The sequence below is a fragment of the Zonotrichia leucophrys genome, chromosome 3 (genome assembly GCF_028769735.1).
Source record: "Zonotrichia leucophrys gambelii isolate GWCS_2022_RI chromosome 3, RI_Zleu_2.0, whole genome shotgun sequence".
Classification (NCBI taxonomy): domain Eukaryota; kingdom Metazoa; phylum Chordata; class Aves; order Passeriformes; family Passerellidae; genus Zonotrichia; species Zonotrichia leucophrys.
Window position 1 is genome coordinate 39,474,895 of NC_088172.1, and position 16,251 is coordinate 39,491,145.

General features: G+C 39.2%; 1 protein-coding gene across 1 annotated transcript in view; it reads right to left on the reverse strand.

Moving 5' to 3' along the window:
• LAMA4 (laminin subunit alpha 4) overlaps positions 1 to 16,251 on the reverse strand; it is a 106,908-nt gene that overhangs the window by 30,335 nt on the left and 60,322 nt on the right. Inside the window, exons 17-25 of the mRNA XM_064707908.1 lie at positions 15,893 to 16,078; positions 10,887 to 11,026; positions 9,533 to 9,706; positions 8,365 to 8,507; positions 7,858 to 8,020; positions 5,648 to 5,781; positions 4,327 to 4,498; positions 2,160 to 2,291; positions 997 to 1,139 (exon numbers count right to left, since the gene is read on the reverse strand). Of these exons, the coding sequence (XP_064563978.1) occupies positions 997 to 1,139; positions 2,160 to 2,291; positions 4,327 to 4,498; positions 5,648 to 5,781; positions 7,858 to 8,020; positions 8,365 to 8,507; positions 9,533 to 9,706; positions 10,887 to 11,026; positions 15,893 to 16,078 (1,387 nt within the window). The remainder of the gene's footprint in view (positions 1 to 996; positions 1,140 to 2,159; positions 2,292 to 4,326; positions 4,499 to 5,647; positions 5,782 to 7,857; positions 8,021 to 8,364; positions 8,508 to 9,532; positions 9,707 to 10,886; positions 11,027 to 15,892; positions 16,079 to 16,251) is intronic.

The window sequence follows — 16,251 nt, forward strand, 5'->3', positions numbered from 1 at the left end:
ACCTTTGAAAGGAACTATTTGAAAGGACAGTTAGGTTATACTCTGTTTCTCCCTTGCCCACCACTTTGCCTGCATGTTCAAATAACTACAGGAGATTGAAAGGCATAATTTTTCTTTACATGAAGTTTGTCACTGTCTTAAAAGCTTAAAGATTAAGCACTTTGTATCTCAGATATTAGTTTTCAAGTCAGCAGTTAATTCTGACAACAAAATAAAGAATAAAATGTGGCAAGATTTACCACTAAGTCCCAGAAGCTGTTGCTCAACAGTTTTTTTTTTTTTTTTTTTTTAACATGGAGGGTATTCCTGTTAGCAGTTATGACACTTGAAACAGCAGCTGGAGCCTCTCTGAAAATTCTGGCCTTGCTGTCTGACCCTGGGAATGAATACTGCCCATCAGAAGAGAATACTCTTCTTCAAGTAGCCAGTCTGCTCTCAGGGCATGGCCTGGGGTCCAGCAGATTCCTGTGGCAGGAAATGAGTTGCACAGTCTACTGAGATTAAAGTGCATTTCTGTCAAATGGTGCAATAGGAAAATGAGACCTTTTCTTCCCACGCCTACACAGAGCCAGCTGACTTTGATCCAAAGAGAACCTGAGACAAATCAGAACTGAAATGCTTAGTGGGAAAAAGATCATCTTTAGATTGAAAATGTGGTTGGTAGAGGGTGTTGGTCACATTTGCTGAGCAAGAAGCAATACCAATTTTATATGTTAACATGTTTTTGAAAAAGCGTTTTTGTTTGAAGAACACAACTATCCCTGTTACCCTTTCTAAAACAGGGCCAGTGTCAGTAAAATTTAAATGTGCTGGATCAAGCCTTGTCTTGAGTACTTAAGAGTTCTGAGACACACTTAAAAGAGTGTCTGAAGGGTTGTTTTACATAAGGTTTATGCCAAAGAAATTGTTTCATTGTTACTCCTTAAGGACAGGCCATGCAACTTTACATACGGTGATTCATTGAACATACTGATTTAATCTCATTTGTAAACCAACCTGGAGTGCAAGATCTCAGTAGGTGCTCCTCCAATGTAAATGTCTGTGAAGGGCATTGCTGTTCTTTCATTGTCCACACTTTTTATGTGTCTTCTGTCTACTACCAAGATCATCTTCTTGGAATTGTGATATATAATAGAAATCTGAAAAGAAAAGCATGTGCTTAGAAGTGTCATCTTTTATAAGCTGTTATGGTGATCTTGCAAAATTGATTGCATCTTTGTACTTTCTGCTTGAAAAGTTCCTCCCATTTAACAGAGAATTTGGTTGTAAATTGGGAGAGGCTGACAGTGATTACTAATAGGAAGTTTGTTTTGATGTCACTATTTTTCTGATGACTGAATCCTCAGGATATTTCAATTAAGAATAAAGAAAAGGTATCAAATTCTACAGTGTGGCAAATAGAAGTTCTGTAAACTTCAGAATGCTTTCTTGATTTATCCAAAAGTTAAGGCATACTTTTAAAAAGTTATTTCACTGTCAAAGCATAAAAAGTTAAATTGTTCTTTGCTTAAACATGAACAGATCTATAGCTGTAGTTTTGGTCACGAACCAGACTTTGAATTGACATCAAGTAAAAGGCAGGAGAAGCAACTCACTATGGGGGGAATTTGTTGCTGTCACAGTTACATTGGCTTACAGCAAATTCCCTGAAACTAAATGCAAGTAGATATTTTACATCTGCCAAAGTCCCTAAAATACTGTGCATATATAAAAGGTTGCTACCAAATCAACTCTCTTTTCAAAGGAAATAGTAAATGCTGTAGTTCTTGTAATGCAAAGCATAATAACTAAGGTGGTCAAGTTATCATAATGGCATGGTTTCACTTGAGGAAAGTTTTATATTTGATATAGAGGACTGTCCTTGATATAATTTCATATGGAATTAATAAAACTTTCTCCCATGTGAATGGTCCTGTCCTTGGCTAGTAATACACACAGTCTGTCTACAAACACTGATTTATGAGGAGGCAGGGACAGCCTTCCCTTTCCTCTGCTCAGTACTGGTAGGACTTGCATGCCCTCTGCTCTTCCGCCTGTTCTACCATATCACTGCCTGCCCCTCATCCTTTGGCACCTTTCATGGCCATTAGAGCAATTATTTCTGCTTGGAGCCTCTGGGATAGTTGGGCAAACAGCTGTGATAGTAACCGCGTCTGTACCTCATGAAATTTAGCATCGTTAATCCTAGCCTTCCTCATGGAGTCCTCAAGAAGCACGGGGCCACTGCTGAAACCAAAGTCATAGCGGAGGTACAAGAAACCATTCTGCATCTCTAGGCTGAAGAACATGCTCTGTGTGAAAACAAAACAGCAGTCAGAAAAGGACTGTGTGGCAGCAATTAAAAAAAGTTTATAAACAGAGTTATAAGACTGACACTGGGAAAAGCATGCTAGGAAATAAATTTTTATTTGCAAAAGTGTAACACATTTTCTACATTTTTATATTTGTAATATATGTTTATATATGCCCATGAACATAAAATTGTTTTATAAGTGTCATTTTTTTGGAAGACTTGGAACTGTTTCTTTATAGAAATAGTATTTGGTAGCACAGTGATGTCACTATTCTCTACCAGCAAGGTATTCCTGATGTGAGCACACCTATTCACTGTTGAAATAATACCACATGCCCTAAATGAAAGATATTATGCTGGTGAAAGCAATGTTGTGCACAAATGGCTGCGTCTGCATTATGAGGTTCTATCACAAAGTCTATAATCACTCAGGATTTTGTCTTTTCATAGGCCTGATGAGCCCCGATGTGCTTAGTGAAATGACAGCAATAGCTGGAGTATATTTACTATGTATTTGGTTTCTAGAATTCCTGACTGCTCCTACTTTATCATTCAGTTTCTGTTCTGTGGCTGGGTGACCTAAATTTTACAAACAGGAGCTGTACTTTAGAAAATCTTTAGGGAGTGCTTGAAATGAAGATCTGCACCCTAGAATTAGTCTTGTTCCAAAATTAAACATAAAGAAACAGAAACAAAATTTACAGCAAACGTGCTTCTGGGTTAATGCTTTCAATGTTTTGTCTTCTCTCCTGGTGTTCATGGCTAATGGAAACATGGGAACAATAATTCTCAATTCACTGCTGCAGGCTAAGAATTACTGTCTTTGGCATAAATGAGTCCACCTTCAGAAGTCACTACTTAAAGAAGTAAGAGTAGGTTTTAATCTAGCACTTTTAAATGAAACTGCAGCTTGGGTTTGTTCTGAACAACATAAACTTGAAAATGAAACAAGGATTACATTAAGAGTATTTATGAGCTGTCTTTGCAGAGTTGGATAATGGACCACCTTACATAGGCTTTCTAAAAGTGCTTGTGAGCAGGCAAGGTCTCCTACAGCTGATATCCAACCTGATTGCAGTTTCCACTGACAAATACAAAATGTATACATCTCCAAGAAATGTCTAGGTGCTTTTGCTGTGAAGAAAACTGAGTGCTCTGCAACTTTTAACAGCAACTGCTTAGTCAAAACTTCCTAAGAATGAAGGTTAGTGGTAGCATGCTATGCTGCAGAGCAATTGCTTCCCACCACCCTCCTCTGGAAGTTACTCTGAAGGCAAACACTACAGAGTAGCTCTTCTAATAAGAGTGGATTTTTTTTCCTAAATGCTTAAAGCAATGTTACATGTAGGTGTCTACACAAGTGTCTGTCTGTGGATTGCATCTGCATAGAACAATGTTTTCTGTGGCTTTTCTACTCTTTTCTGTAATCCTGAGCTTGATATGGAAATGCCCAAAGACAAAAAACCCCCCCATGTTTGTCTTCAGAAGCTATTTTCATGTCTTCAAACTCTTACAGAGATTGCATCACTCTCACACTTCAGAAAAACTCCTGACATTTGGATCAAGACTTTTTATTTGGACTGCTTTCTATTTTCAGTAACTTAAATATTTAGCTCTAGTACACCCTGAGGCACAGTTATAAAGTGGCAGCTACCATGAAGTGGCTGCTTTTTGGGAGTTACTTCACAGAAATTTCCTATAGCTTTGATTGACCATTCACATTTAAATAGAGACACAACAACTGGGTTTAACTGGAGTCTGAAGTATCATCACGAGGATATGACCAATTTGAAGTCCTGACTGTCTCTGGATAAAAGCAGAGTCCAGATCAGGGCTTTGGCTTCCTGAGGCCTTTGCAGAGCAATTTCCAGTCACCTCCTAATGTATACGTGCACCAGACAAATACAAAGTGTTTCCTCTTCCCAGAAGTTAAATGTGAGGACATAAACATTTTGGGTTTTTCAAGATATTCCAGGTACTGAGGAACTTGTGGTGCCAATGGATAAAGGGTACTAGCAGGACTTGGTACTCACCCCATTTATCATCAGCAGGATCAATCCATTGTCTGTAGGCGTTCGAACTTCGATGTCAAATCGAGTTACCTGGCTGAATTTTCCCCTTCTCTCAATGTTTCTGGCCAAGGCATAGCCAGAACCATCAAAGAAATAGCTCACAGCCCTGCTCTGAGTGAAAGCCAACTTATCTCTACGAAAAAAACAAACAGGGAAGGATTAGTTGGCCCCATTAGTTGGCCCCCCATTTTAATTTAGGGGAACTTAAATGCCTTTACTTGCTTTACTGAAATAATTGTTCTGAAGTTCTGTTCTGTCTGGCAATGGTGAGACTGGTGACTTCCTTGTAATTTTTTTCTGGGATTTTTTTTTCCTGAGAAATAATGTGTGGCTTTGAAGGTGCCTTTAACTCCTTCATCATTATATCATGCTTTTATCCTGTGCTATATGTATAGGATGGGAAAATTCTTTACTCATCCTTGTAAAGTGATAGGCCCGCAGCACTTCCTCGTTATAAGGATGCACAGATATATCTATTAAGAGCTTTCCCAGTTTGTGCAGAAATCCATTTGAATTCTCCAAGAACTTTAGCTGACTCTGGTATGCTCTGTTCTGGAGAGCAGCAGCTTGCACTCCCTGTGGGAATGGTGTGGGAAGCTCATTTTCTCTATCCCAACACTTCTGCATTTCTTCCCAGTGCATGCTGCAAAATATTCTCCTTTTCTTTCCAGGGAGAGGTTCTGCTGTTGCTGCCTGTAGGGTGAGCAAAATGCTTGCTGTGTCTGTGCTAAATGAATGCTGCAGCTGATGTTCACTTCTACTTTAGGAGCTGCATTTCCCAGTTTGTGAAAGCCTCATCTAAGGAGTACCTGTGGTGGCTTTAAGTGTATGGCAGCAGTAAAGTTTTGTACAAGCCTTCCTAGCTGGGGGGTGGAACTTCACTCAAGGTTATCTGGTCTAGTAGACTGACTGTCTGTGGCAGTATCACTTGGAGCAACGTGATTTGAGTCAGGAGAAGCTCTGTCCTAGGCAAGCAATGAGGTGGGGAGGGAGCCTGGAACAAGCCCCAGCTAATGTGGCAGTTTCCTTTATGAAGACATGAACAAGATTGTGAGCTAGCTAGTGGAGACAGCAGGAAAATCATAGAATATCTCATGCTAAAAAGGACTCATAAGCAGTCCAACTTCCATACATACATAGATTTATAAATAAATAAAAAAAATATTAAACTTGTCGATGCCTAAGAGCCACCAACTTCCTTCTGGGACAACTCAATGCCACCTTCACTTTTTTTTAATGTGAATGAGCCATCAGGACCGGCACTTGTAAGACTGTCCCCTACCTGGCACAAGGTGGCGATGTGGTGGTGTCGATGTTGTAGACGCGCTTGAAGTTGTACAGGCTGATCACATCGTCGTTCAGGGTCGCCAGCTCCAGGCAGCCGATGAAGCCGGGTAGGTTTAGGCTAGGAGGGAGCTGTGCAGAGGACAAGGAAGAGTTAAAAGGAGAAAGGTGGCTCTCTTTAGTTGGGTGTTGTGAGAGCATTTGTGCCTGGGATCTGTTTTGTCCCTGTGCAATTTGTATTTTCAAAAGAAAAGGTTGATACTGCTGAGAATAGTCTTCATATGATATGGCCTTTGGGCTGTAAGTGAAAAGGGAGCACATAAATGCTCTCACAGTGAGAGAATTAGGCTGGGAAAGGCAATTGCAAACAAAAACTTGTATGGTTTTGATGGGCCCGTGCTTGAAAACAGGGAAAAAGGTTAAGATTTGACTAATAAGAGAGCTTACTCAATGTGTTTGAATAACTCAGTGGATATTTCATATCTAATGCATAGATATCCTTCACAGCCAGAAAAATAACTCCATACCATAATTAAAGAGAGAGAAATGAGAGAGCTCTTTAAACCCAGGAGACAGGGATTCAAAATCTGTGCCAGTGGGTAATCCTCAGTAGGTATTATTTTGAACAGCTAGCAGGATGTAGAGACTTCTTTTAACAAAGGTCACTGCAAATGGAATTTAAACAGCCACACTGGTGAGGGGAAAAATAGAAAAGAATAAAGCTAACAGACCTAGACTATTCTTTTTATATTAAAATATTTCGCCTTGTGGAACAGGTGTGACAAGAATAACACCTCTTGTACTTCAGAGTTTGATCACTGTGAGTAGCTTTTCTTCATCTTCTCATTATTTTCATTTTCTTATGATACAATAGTAATGGTAATACAGCAAGACAGAATATAAGTAGCTGTAAAAGAAAATTACATTCTTATCTGCAGCGCAGATACATTTGGTAAATGATCATGTTTTCTTTTTTTCCTTTGTTTTTTCTAGTCTTTGAAATTATGTTAAGCATGAGAGTTCTAGTGGTTAAGTGGTGCATTTCATATTTGCAAAGTATGTAACAGGAAAGCAAAAGGCTTTTAACAAATCAGACTCTATGTTAATAAATAAAAGTGTGAGGTGTCCTTTTCTAAGGGGGAGGGACCCAGATGCCTATCAAATAATACCATGAATCCTTTTCTTCCTATTTCCCTTTCCACTTCACTCTCCTCTTTTCTTTTTCCTCTGCTATGCTCTGGAACAGACTTGGAGGGTTCATTTGCTGGCTGACTTTTTGTATGTGCATGTGTGTATGAAACTGTTATTCAGTTTTCAGTCCTATTCCCAGGCAGTTTGCAACCAGGGCTCAGTAATCCAAAATTCCTGCCATGGCATGTATCTATAAGCCATAACAATGCCAAGCTCAGGGATGCATACGTATCGAGTTACTCTTTCTTTGTTTTTATGTTTTTAGGAGAGGTGCTTGTGGATCAGTATTTGGATCTTTTTAGAACCTACTAGAGTTAGCTTAAAGAATTTAGGATTCTTTAAAGTCTTTCTAGGTGTGTTTTTATTCAGCCATGCAATTTTCACAGCCATGATCATTCATAGCAATTTGTAAATTCCAAAAGAGGAACTGGTATGTTCACAAAAGCAGGTAAGTGAGGTGCTCATTTATGCTGACTATAAGGAACTAGACTGATGCTACTGTCTCACACGGGTCTTCAGACATATTTTGCACAGGCAACTTTTCATGCTGTTATAAGTCTGGATTTGAATCAGTGATAATTTAAATTCAAACAAATGACTGTATTGCTGTTTTGCCACAAGATCCTAATATTAGCAATACATTTTTGTGACAGTTGCAAAAGAGAAATTCTAAATACTAAGAACTCATTAGCATTGAAAAATAGTAGTAGCCTGCAAGTTAGGTTGGACTAATGGGCCTTTGTTTATGCATGCTATTTAACAGCTAGCAAGCCTTCCTTTTAGTAGTTTCCAGGAAACCTGAACAGCAGCTCACAGACACCTGATCATCATACTTGCATGACAAAATATGCTAGGCAAAACTTGTTCACCATGGCTAAAAGATAGAGTTCTAAGATGGTAAATGACTAAATAAGGTTTCTTTTTTTTTAAAATCTACCATTTCTGTGTTTAAATGGAAGTCCAGCAAGGTTAGTTTGCAATATTTAATTTTGAATACAGAATATTTATCTGACCAACCATGAAGTCTGGAGGCACTCCACCAACATAGAAAACAGTATTTTCAGGTTCCAAATTAAGAAGGGAGCCAGGACCAAGCACCTCTCCCTTTTTGATGAACTTTTCTTCAGCTGTGCTGCTAAGACTGGGCACAGTTAAAAACATTTTGCCGTGTCTTCCGATCCTGCAGAAAAGAATTGTAAGAGAAGAGAAGAGAATTTCATGTTGGCCAGACTTACAAAAGAACAAACAAGCCGTCATCTCAGGAGGTAACTGAAAACTGGAAGGGTTTTTATTCCTTAGCAAGGACTAGTAATCAGGAGGTAAAAAAAGGGAGGGACCACAGACACTATCTCTTCCTCCCTGTGGCCCCTTGGGTCTTGGCTCTTCAAAATCAGGAAGAATTTCCATTTATTTCAGTAGAACTAGGCACTGAAAATTCCTGATCAGCAGTTCTGACACAGCCTTTTCTTCTTGATTTTTCCCACAAACTGTTTGATTTTGGGGAAATACACGTTATCACTTTACCTCTCAATTTTGATGATGCTGAAGTAAGAAGGCCAGGTGCTGACTGGCTTGGCATCCAGAGGTATCTCCACATCTTGGCCCCCCAGATTATAAATGTACACAAGGTTGTCGTTTTTAATTGCAAGACCAATGTAATGTTTTGCCTAAAATACCAATGGAGAGGGATGTTAGAGATAAAACATAGAAAGAGATTTAATGCAGGACATAAGTAAAGGTAAGCTTTGATAAACTGAATGACACCTTTAAATATTACTGAAAGCTATTTAAATAGAAACAAAACCATCATTCTCTAATTGGTTGCTTTCACCGCATAAAACTGTTCAGAACAAAAGCCTCTGATATTTTACTTTATATCCATTTTGACTGAGGTAAATTCAAGGTCATGAGATCTCTGCTGACCATGAATTAGTCATGTTCAATGGGAAGCTGTTCATCATTATTTAGTGCGCAGTGCCATGTGCAGGAAATAGTCTAAAGCCTAAGTATTATGCTGTAATTAAATATTCTGCCAAGAGGCGTTTCACTTGATTTATATTCAGTAGACATTCTTTTTAGGAAAGCTTAAAAATGAAAGCCTGGCTCTTTACCTTCCCAAGAAATGGGTTGCCAGAATGATACCTGGCTTGTGAGTAGTGATTTTTTTTCCTTTCAGAACCACAGTTTAAAGAACAGCTATTTCAAAGTAGTGACCGAGAGTGTACAGAGTGTACAACAGCAGCACAAGCCACAGATAAAGAAGCCTGCTTATCTTGTGGGCCTATGTCCTCAAAGATTTGGAATTGACACTGTCAGCAGCATAAACTGATTAAAGCATATCTCACAGAAGCCAGGCAGGTGACATTAACTGCTTTAGAGCACCTTGGTGTTGGCAGAGGAGATAGCAAGTGTGGCTCTCAGCAGTGACAATCAAAGCAGTGCACTGCCAGGCAGTCTAATTTGCTTTTTATAGAGAATCCTTCATTGTTTGGGGTGACAAGTCTCAAGGACAGGGGTCTCAGGAACCCTCGCTCTTTGCTTGTCACAAAATCAATGACGGTTATAGAACAGACACCTTTAGTTCTGAAACATGAAGAAAAAGTGAGAGGAAAAACTGAAGGAAAATAAATTTCAAACTGATGTATTTTTAAAAAAAATCTATGCATAAAAGTTAACTGGGCTGTTCTCTTACATTCTTGTTTCCCAGGTACAAAATGAATCTGTCCGGAGAGGCTGCCATCTGTGGGTTGTCTTTGTGGAGCTTTATGTACAAGCTCATGGAAGTGAAAGATTTCAGTTCTTCCACGTTGATCTTTGGATTGACTTCAACAGCAGATTGGCCTTCAAACATCATAGAGACTTGGACCTGCGATTGCAAATGGGCAAAGTGAGACAGGTGCTGTTGCCTGGGGTCATTACTTAAGGTAAGTGTGTAACAATACTGTGCCAGCTGCCTTGCTTACTGCAAGAGTGGAGTTGGCACCTATATATTGGCGTGTAAATTGTATGTTTGTAACAATCTTTCCTGAAAGACGCTGTACAGATTATGGAGAAAGTTATCTTAAAATTGATTAAAGGTGCTAATGAACTCTGCTTAGGCATATTCATAAAGTAAATTACATTTCAGTGGGAGATAGATGTGTGCTTAGTTGAATCAGGGCTACATTACTATGTATGCCACATAATGAAATTCTTACAGAGCTATAAAACTTCTGCCCATAATTTATTTCTTTGCTTTGGAAGTAGTACAGCCATTTTCTGCTCATGAGTAATCCTGTCATTGAATCTACAGTTATATTTATGAGATGCTAAAAAAACTGGAAAACTGTTCATTTTAGTTCAAAATGCTTTCAACATAACTGAAGTAATGTTTTCAAGTTTAAACACAGTATACCTGAAACACAAAATACATTTTAAAGAACAGTCAAGCACAACACACAAACTGATTTTTCCAAGTTATATTCCAGTGCTGTGAACATACAGTAATGCACTGAATTTTTTCATTTCTCTGAATGGATTCAAATATACTTGACCTTGGTTTTCTTGTTAGAGAAAAAACCCTCATTATTTATGTATGGTAATGAAAGTGGTTTTTTCTCTATTAAATATGTGTGAGCCAAGGATTCTCTTACCCTGCAGAAAATTAATTCAAAAGAAGGGGAAAAAAATGCTGTCATCTCAGAAAAGCTTACATTAAATTGCTGTAATTATTACTCATGGTAATTAGCTTTGTAGGTAATTTGCCTACAAATTATAGGTAATTAGGTTTTGTTGTTCTGGCCATCTTATACATTGTGCCCAAACCTTTATTGTCAAGTTGCTACTGCAGTAACAATAGTTACCATGAATACTATGATAATGTCAAAGGCTTGCAAATAGTAACTGTAAAGATTTTAATGACCTCCAATGTGCTTTGTTCATCCAGTTTTGGGGAGGTGACAATGTTCAGGTTTGGGCTTCTAGCATAACCCAAGAAAATGGAGGTTATAGTAAGATTTGATTATTAGCACTAGTAACCAAAAGTCCCAAAAGTCCAAAAGTTTTACCTTGCTTGCTACACTCCTGGTTTGAGCAATTAACTCTCTGATCCGCTGAATGCTGGAGGAAATATTGTTTGCTGGTGCCTTCTGTTCTACTCTGCGCATCTTGTCCAGGAGTTGAGGGAAGACTTCTGTAAGTTTCTTCACTGCAGTTAGAAAAGAAGAGACAGACTTTTTTTCCTCTTTGAAAGACTGGTTTTGCATCAGGAATATTCCACCCTCTTAGGTTAGCTCACCTGTCTCTTTCTGCTTTCTGACCAAGTCATAATCATGATGTGTGAGATGCAGTGATTTTAGAAATGGTAATGATTTCTAAGAATCTGGTATTGCTAAAGGTTTTGGAAATAATTTTTGCACAAAGGACACTATGTTTTCTTAGGACTATAGGTAATACTGTGCTGTGTTACCTCTGTAATACTTTCCTCCAGGAACTCTGCAAACATTACTAGTTTTAACCTTTTAATCTTCCTTCAAGACAAATGAATGTTAAGCCTAATTTTACATCTGTGGCAACTGGAGGAGAAGGATTATTTGTTCAGCATTGGGTATCTGAGGCTGACCTGGGAGCTGCATCCAAGAGTTATGGTTCATGAACTCTTCAAATTCACTGTGGGGGAGATGTATAGGCTGTTTTCAGCTATGTGTGCCTCCCAGAGGTCACCACCCAGACAGCAGCAGTGGCTGCACAGGAGACGTGTTTGCTTGTGGCTCACAGTCTGCTCTCATGACAGAAACACTGCCAATTTCATCCTGTGGTTTTCAACAATAGAAGGCTGATGATGATGATGATGCAAGTGCACCTAAACTGTGCTTACTACCTGTCCTAGCCCTTGTGATTGGTAGGCTCATTAACTTTCCTGCCTGCATCTGCCAGAGGTCATGAATTAGAGTCCTGGACCTTTGGTCTGTCACTGCTGTGTCCTCAGGTGGTTCCTGTGCAAATGTCATTGTTATCAAAGGGAAATGCCGGGGCTCTGTCCTGTTCAAAGTCAGAGAAGTCCTTTCCCAGGAAGATAAGCAGAAACATTATCAAGAAGGAAAAATAACTACCCTTAATTATAAACCAATTTTATCACATCAGATTCCAATGACATGCTGCCCTTTGAAGGATATTTACACATCACATAATTTTTCATCTTTAATTAAATGTAGGTACAAGAAGCTGAGTATAATGAAATGCGATTTTAGCTGCGAGCTACGTGCATATAAGAAAAATCCAGCATTCAGAGTTAATTTTAATGACATGTATTCACTGTAAATGTTAAGACCAGATTTGTAGGGTTTAAAGTGATATTTTAGGGGTTGCCAACTTACATCCACCTGCTCTTGTGCTCTTCTTGTCGTATTTTTACTTTCATCTAAGCCTCATAGAAAGGCTTGTGTCGGAAGGGACCTTAAAGATCCCCTGGTTCCAACCCCCCTGCTGTGGGCAGCGACACCTTGCACTGGATCACATTGCTGAGAGCCCCACCCAGCCTGGCTTTGAATATTTCTGGATGAAGACTGCAGAGAGGCAGGCGAAGGGGCTCATCATCAGATATAGGAGACTGTATAAAAAGCAAGGGAGGAGGAGCAGACGCCAATCACTTTTCTGTGCTTCCAGCCTGCATTGAATAAGCCTCAGCCTCGTTCATATTGACCCAGACTATGAGAATACACCATGGAGTCCTACAAGTCTGCTTGTTTTTGGATAGAGTGAAAAATCTGTATTTGTCCGTCCTGTTCTGTCTCTGCTTGGCTGTTTTCATTTGTGTTTTACAAAGTTCAGTCTAGGAGTGGGCCATATAGAACTTTAGACCCTCAATTTTTTTCCATTTAGTCCTGAAAGGCCTTATGCATTAGGACTTAGTAATCAGCTGTTCTATATAAAGAACTGTACATTAAAATATCATTATTTTAATGAATCCTCAAATAATTACAGTAAATTTTGGTGATCCCAAAATGTGTTAAATTTTCCATTTGAAAAACCCCAACAAAACCCAAATCAACTTACAGGAATTTTTTTTTTTACCTTTTTCCAGTTTTAAGACAAAAATACTGCAATCTCAGAAAATGATTTAGCAAATTGCAGCTACTTTTTTGTTTTTAATAATCTATAACTCACTTGGAATTGTGTTTGATTCATTGTCTTAAAACCTGGCTTTTCTGTTTGAAATTTGATGTATTAAACTTGAAATGCTGCTATAACATGAAAACACAAAACTGATATCTGTAACTACTAGAACTATTGTGAAATCTCAGTATAAATCTCTTCCTCTTGGTCTTTATAATGACATTCTTCAACACAGAAGAACATTGATTTTGATTTTTGTCTTTGAGATGAAGGTAAGAGTGGAAAAGAAAACTAGTCTTACACAGTGATAAAATATAAAAAAGAATGGAAGGGTAATTGTCAAAGTGACTGCAAACTTCCAGACATTTTCCCCTTTTACTTTTTCCTTCCCAAACTGTTTGCCATCCTCTCTGCTGAAGGCCACCAGTTCCCTGCACAATGGCAAGATGGACTATTCTCAGACAAACTGCACAGCCAAGATATGCTCTCACCCTTCCAAACAACAAGTGAAAGCTTTATTCAAGGGCAGTGCAGACATGCCAGCTTAGAGGCTTCAGCTGCTCTGGTACTGATATTGGCACCAAGATCAGGTGTTTTGGTGTTCCAGGCACCTGTCTGAACATTTGTTGTGACTTTCCTTTGGACTTGGATGGACATTCTCCCTGTCAGATCAACCTCTCCTGGCAGAATACATAGCTGATCTGGGAACATTCCACCATGCCTGCCACGTCTGCATCTGTCTTCCTGGGCTGTGAATCACAATCACATCTGTCTGGAGCTCTACCTGTGCCAGCCTCCTGTGTGGCACTGATCTCTATTCTCAGATATTTCCAACTGATCTTTCTGGCAAAAACATCTCATCATAGCTTTAAGCAAACAAATCAAATGCCTTCAGAGCAAAAATGCCATGGGAAAGGTTCCTTCACAAATGTACTGGGGCATACTTTGCTGTAGGTTGGATATTAGCATCTCTGCAACTGTTAGTTTGTGGTCAGCAGGCCCTCCAGGAGCTCAGATAGGAACAAATATCTTCAAGGTGACTCCTGACCTGCAAACCCACCATCACAGAGAAGACTTTTTTTCCCAGCACGTCACCTAGGAGCTGTTCTTTTTCCTTTTTGGGAACATAACCAAGGGAGAGCTGGCCATTTTAACTCTGTTCACTCTTACAGAGCCCCTCAAATGATGCTGGAAATATTTCCTCCAGTACAAGAGCTAGTATCAGCAGATTTTTTTGAATCCTGTATGTCTGCTGGCATTTTGAGCATGAAGAGCCAAATGCAGTCTGTGTTGCTGCTCTACCCACTAAGCTGGCAAGGGAAAATGTTAAATGTAAATCAGGTGTAAAGGTGAATAAAAACAGCCTCATGTGTAAGCTACAGCGCGCTGTTTCTCTTGGAAATTTTTCATCGTACCATTCCCTCCTGGGAGGCCAATCATATCCACATTTGTATGATTTTAGATGGTAATTAGAGCTCATAGCCTAAACTGCTCTGTGGTGATCAAAAACATTTTACAGGAATGCAATCCAATACTAGTGCTGTTATATTAACTACACTCTTGTGGAGCTCTGTGCAGTGACTAGCAGTGAGCTTACCCATTCCCAAAGGGACAGGTTCACTGTTTCCTTTTGATGAAAAGCTCAGAGAAATCCGAGTTTCCTCCAGTTCTGGAGTCAGAAATTGGGATATTGAATAGCACTGAATTTTTTAGTGTAAAGGGAACCACTTCTATGCAAGTTCTTGGGAGCACTCAACCAAAAATACTAGGGGTAAGGGTCTTATGGATCATGGAATTCTGAAAATAACATGACTCTTGGGATTCCCCAGCTGAGAGGAAAGACTGTGACTTTGGAACAGCTGAAACAGTGTTGGGTTTGGTGCTCGCAACACCATTTGTGGTAAAATGACACTTGAGTTGCAGAGTTCCTGACAGAAGGAGAAAGCATTTAGGGCAGTAGAGCTGAGATTCAGACTGTCTGGAGTCAGAGTCAATGAAGTTATGGAATTTCTCTGGGGCACTTTTAGGAGGCTAGACACCACTGAACAGGTCTGCAGGTGAAGGTATCATCAAAAGTGTGAAGGAAATGACTTGTTCTGGACTTTCAACCTCCCTAGCCATAAATATCTTATGACTAGTGAGCCTCCTGAGCAGAGTCAAGAATACATGGAACAATAAATAGGGGTGCTGTAATCAATTTTTTTATTCCAAATATTTTAATTTCTAGATTGATTATTTTCTTCCCCAAGTATTCTTTTCCTTCTTTCTACAGTCACTTCATTTCAGCTTCATTTTCACATCTCTTTTCCTACTCTTGCCTATCATCTTCATTTTAATTTTGTAGTCTGCCTTAGCTTTTCTTTTGTCTTTTTATTTCCCTTAAATTTTTCATAATAAGTTTTCCAGTGTTTCCAGTAATAAAAGTGGAATTAATGTGATGTTTACAAGCTTCTCCAGAAATCATCCTGCTTAAATATTTTATTTCCTCTTTTATCCTCTTTGACCCCTTGGTTTAGACTACAAGCTCATCAAGTGAGGGACCATTTCTTCTCCATGTTTGCACTCGTAAAGACAAAGGAGCTCTGTTTTCAAATGCTTCTCAATGTTAACAAGCAAACAAATAAAAAACCCTAATTCACCAACCATAATAGGAAGAAGTGTTTAAACAAGCTGTTTATCATTCAGTGTGACCTTGGTACCCTGATAAAAACGAACTAGAATTCAGCAAGTCTTCAGCACTTAAGTGTTTAAATAATCTTTGGAAGTCCCTGAGGATCCAGCATTCTTAAAATATAGTCAAGACCTAGACAACTGCTAATTTGTGAAAATTTTCATGGAGGCAAAATGCTAGAAGATTATACACGATGAATATGCAACATAAACAATTCATACAACATGTTATTGCAGTGATTTCCTGACTTTTTAACACTGAGGAATGGCAAATTTCAGGTCACCCTACCTGCATCCCCAGCTGAATGCACAGCACTGTCGTATGCCTGTGAATTGTGCTGGAAGTCTTGCAGGTTTTGGGACCACAGCCTCACTTTCTCATCCATGGGGGTGGTAGCCTGTGTCACTGTCGTGGTGGCACTTACAGCCTCTGCAGTCTTCAGCTGAGCTTGCTCCAAACGCTCTCTGGTCTCCTCTACAGAACAAATAGGGAAGGATAGGAAATGAGCTCTCTCAAATATTCAAGTGTTGTCATCCCTTCCCACTCTCTGTCTTTCCCTTCCCTTTTCTCTTCTTCCTGTCTGTTTATATACACTGAGCATGATGCTGTATGGAATGGAATATTCTTTTGGTCAGTTGGGGTCAGAT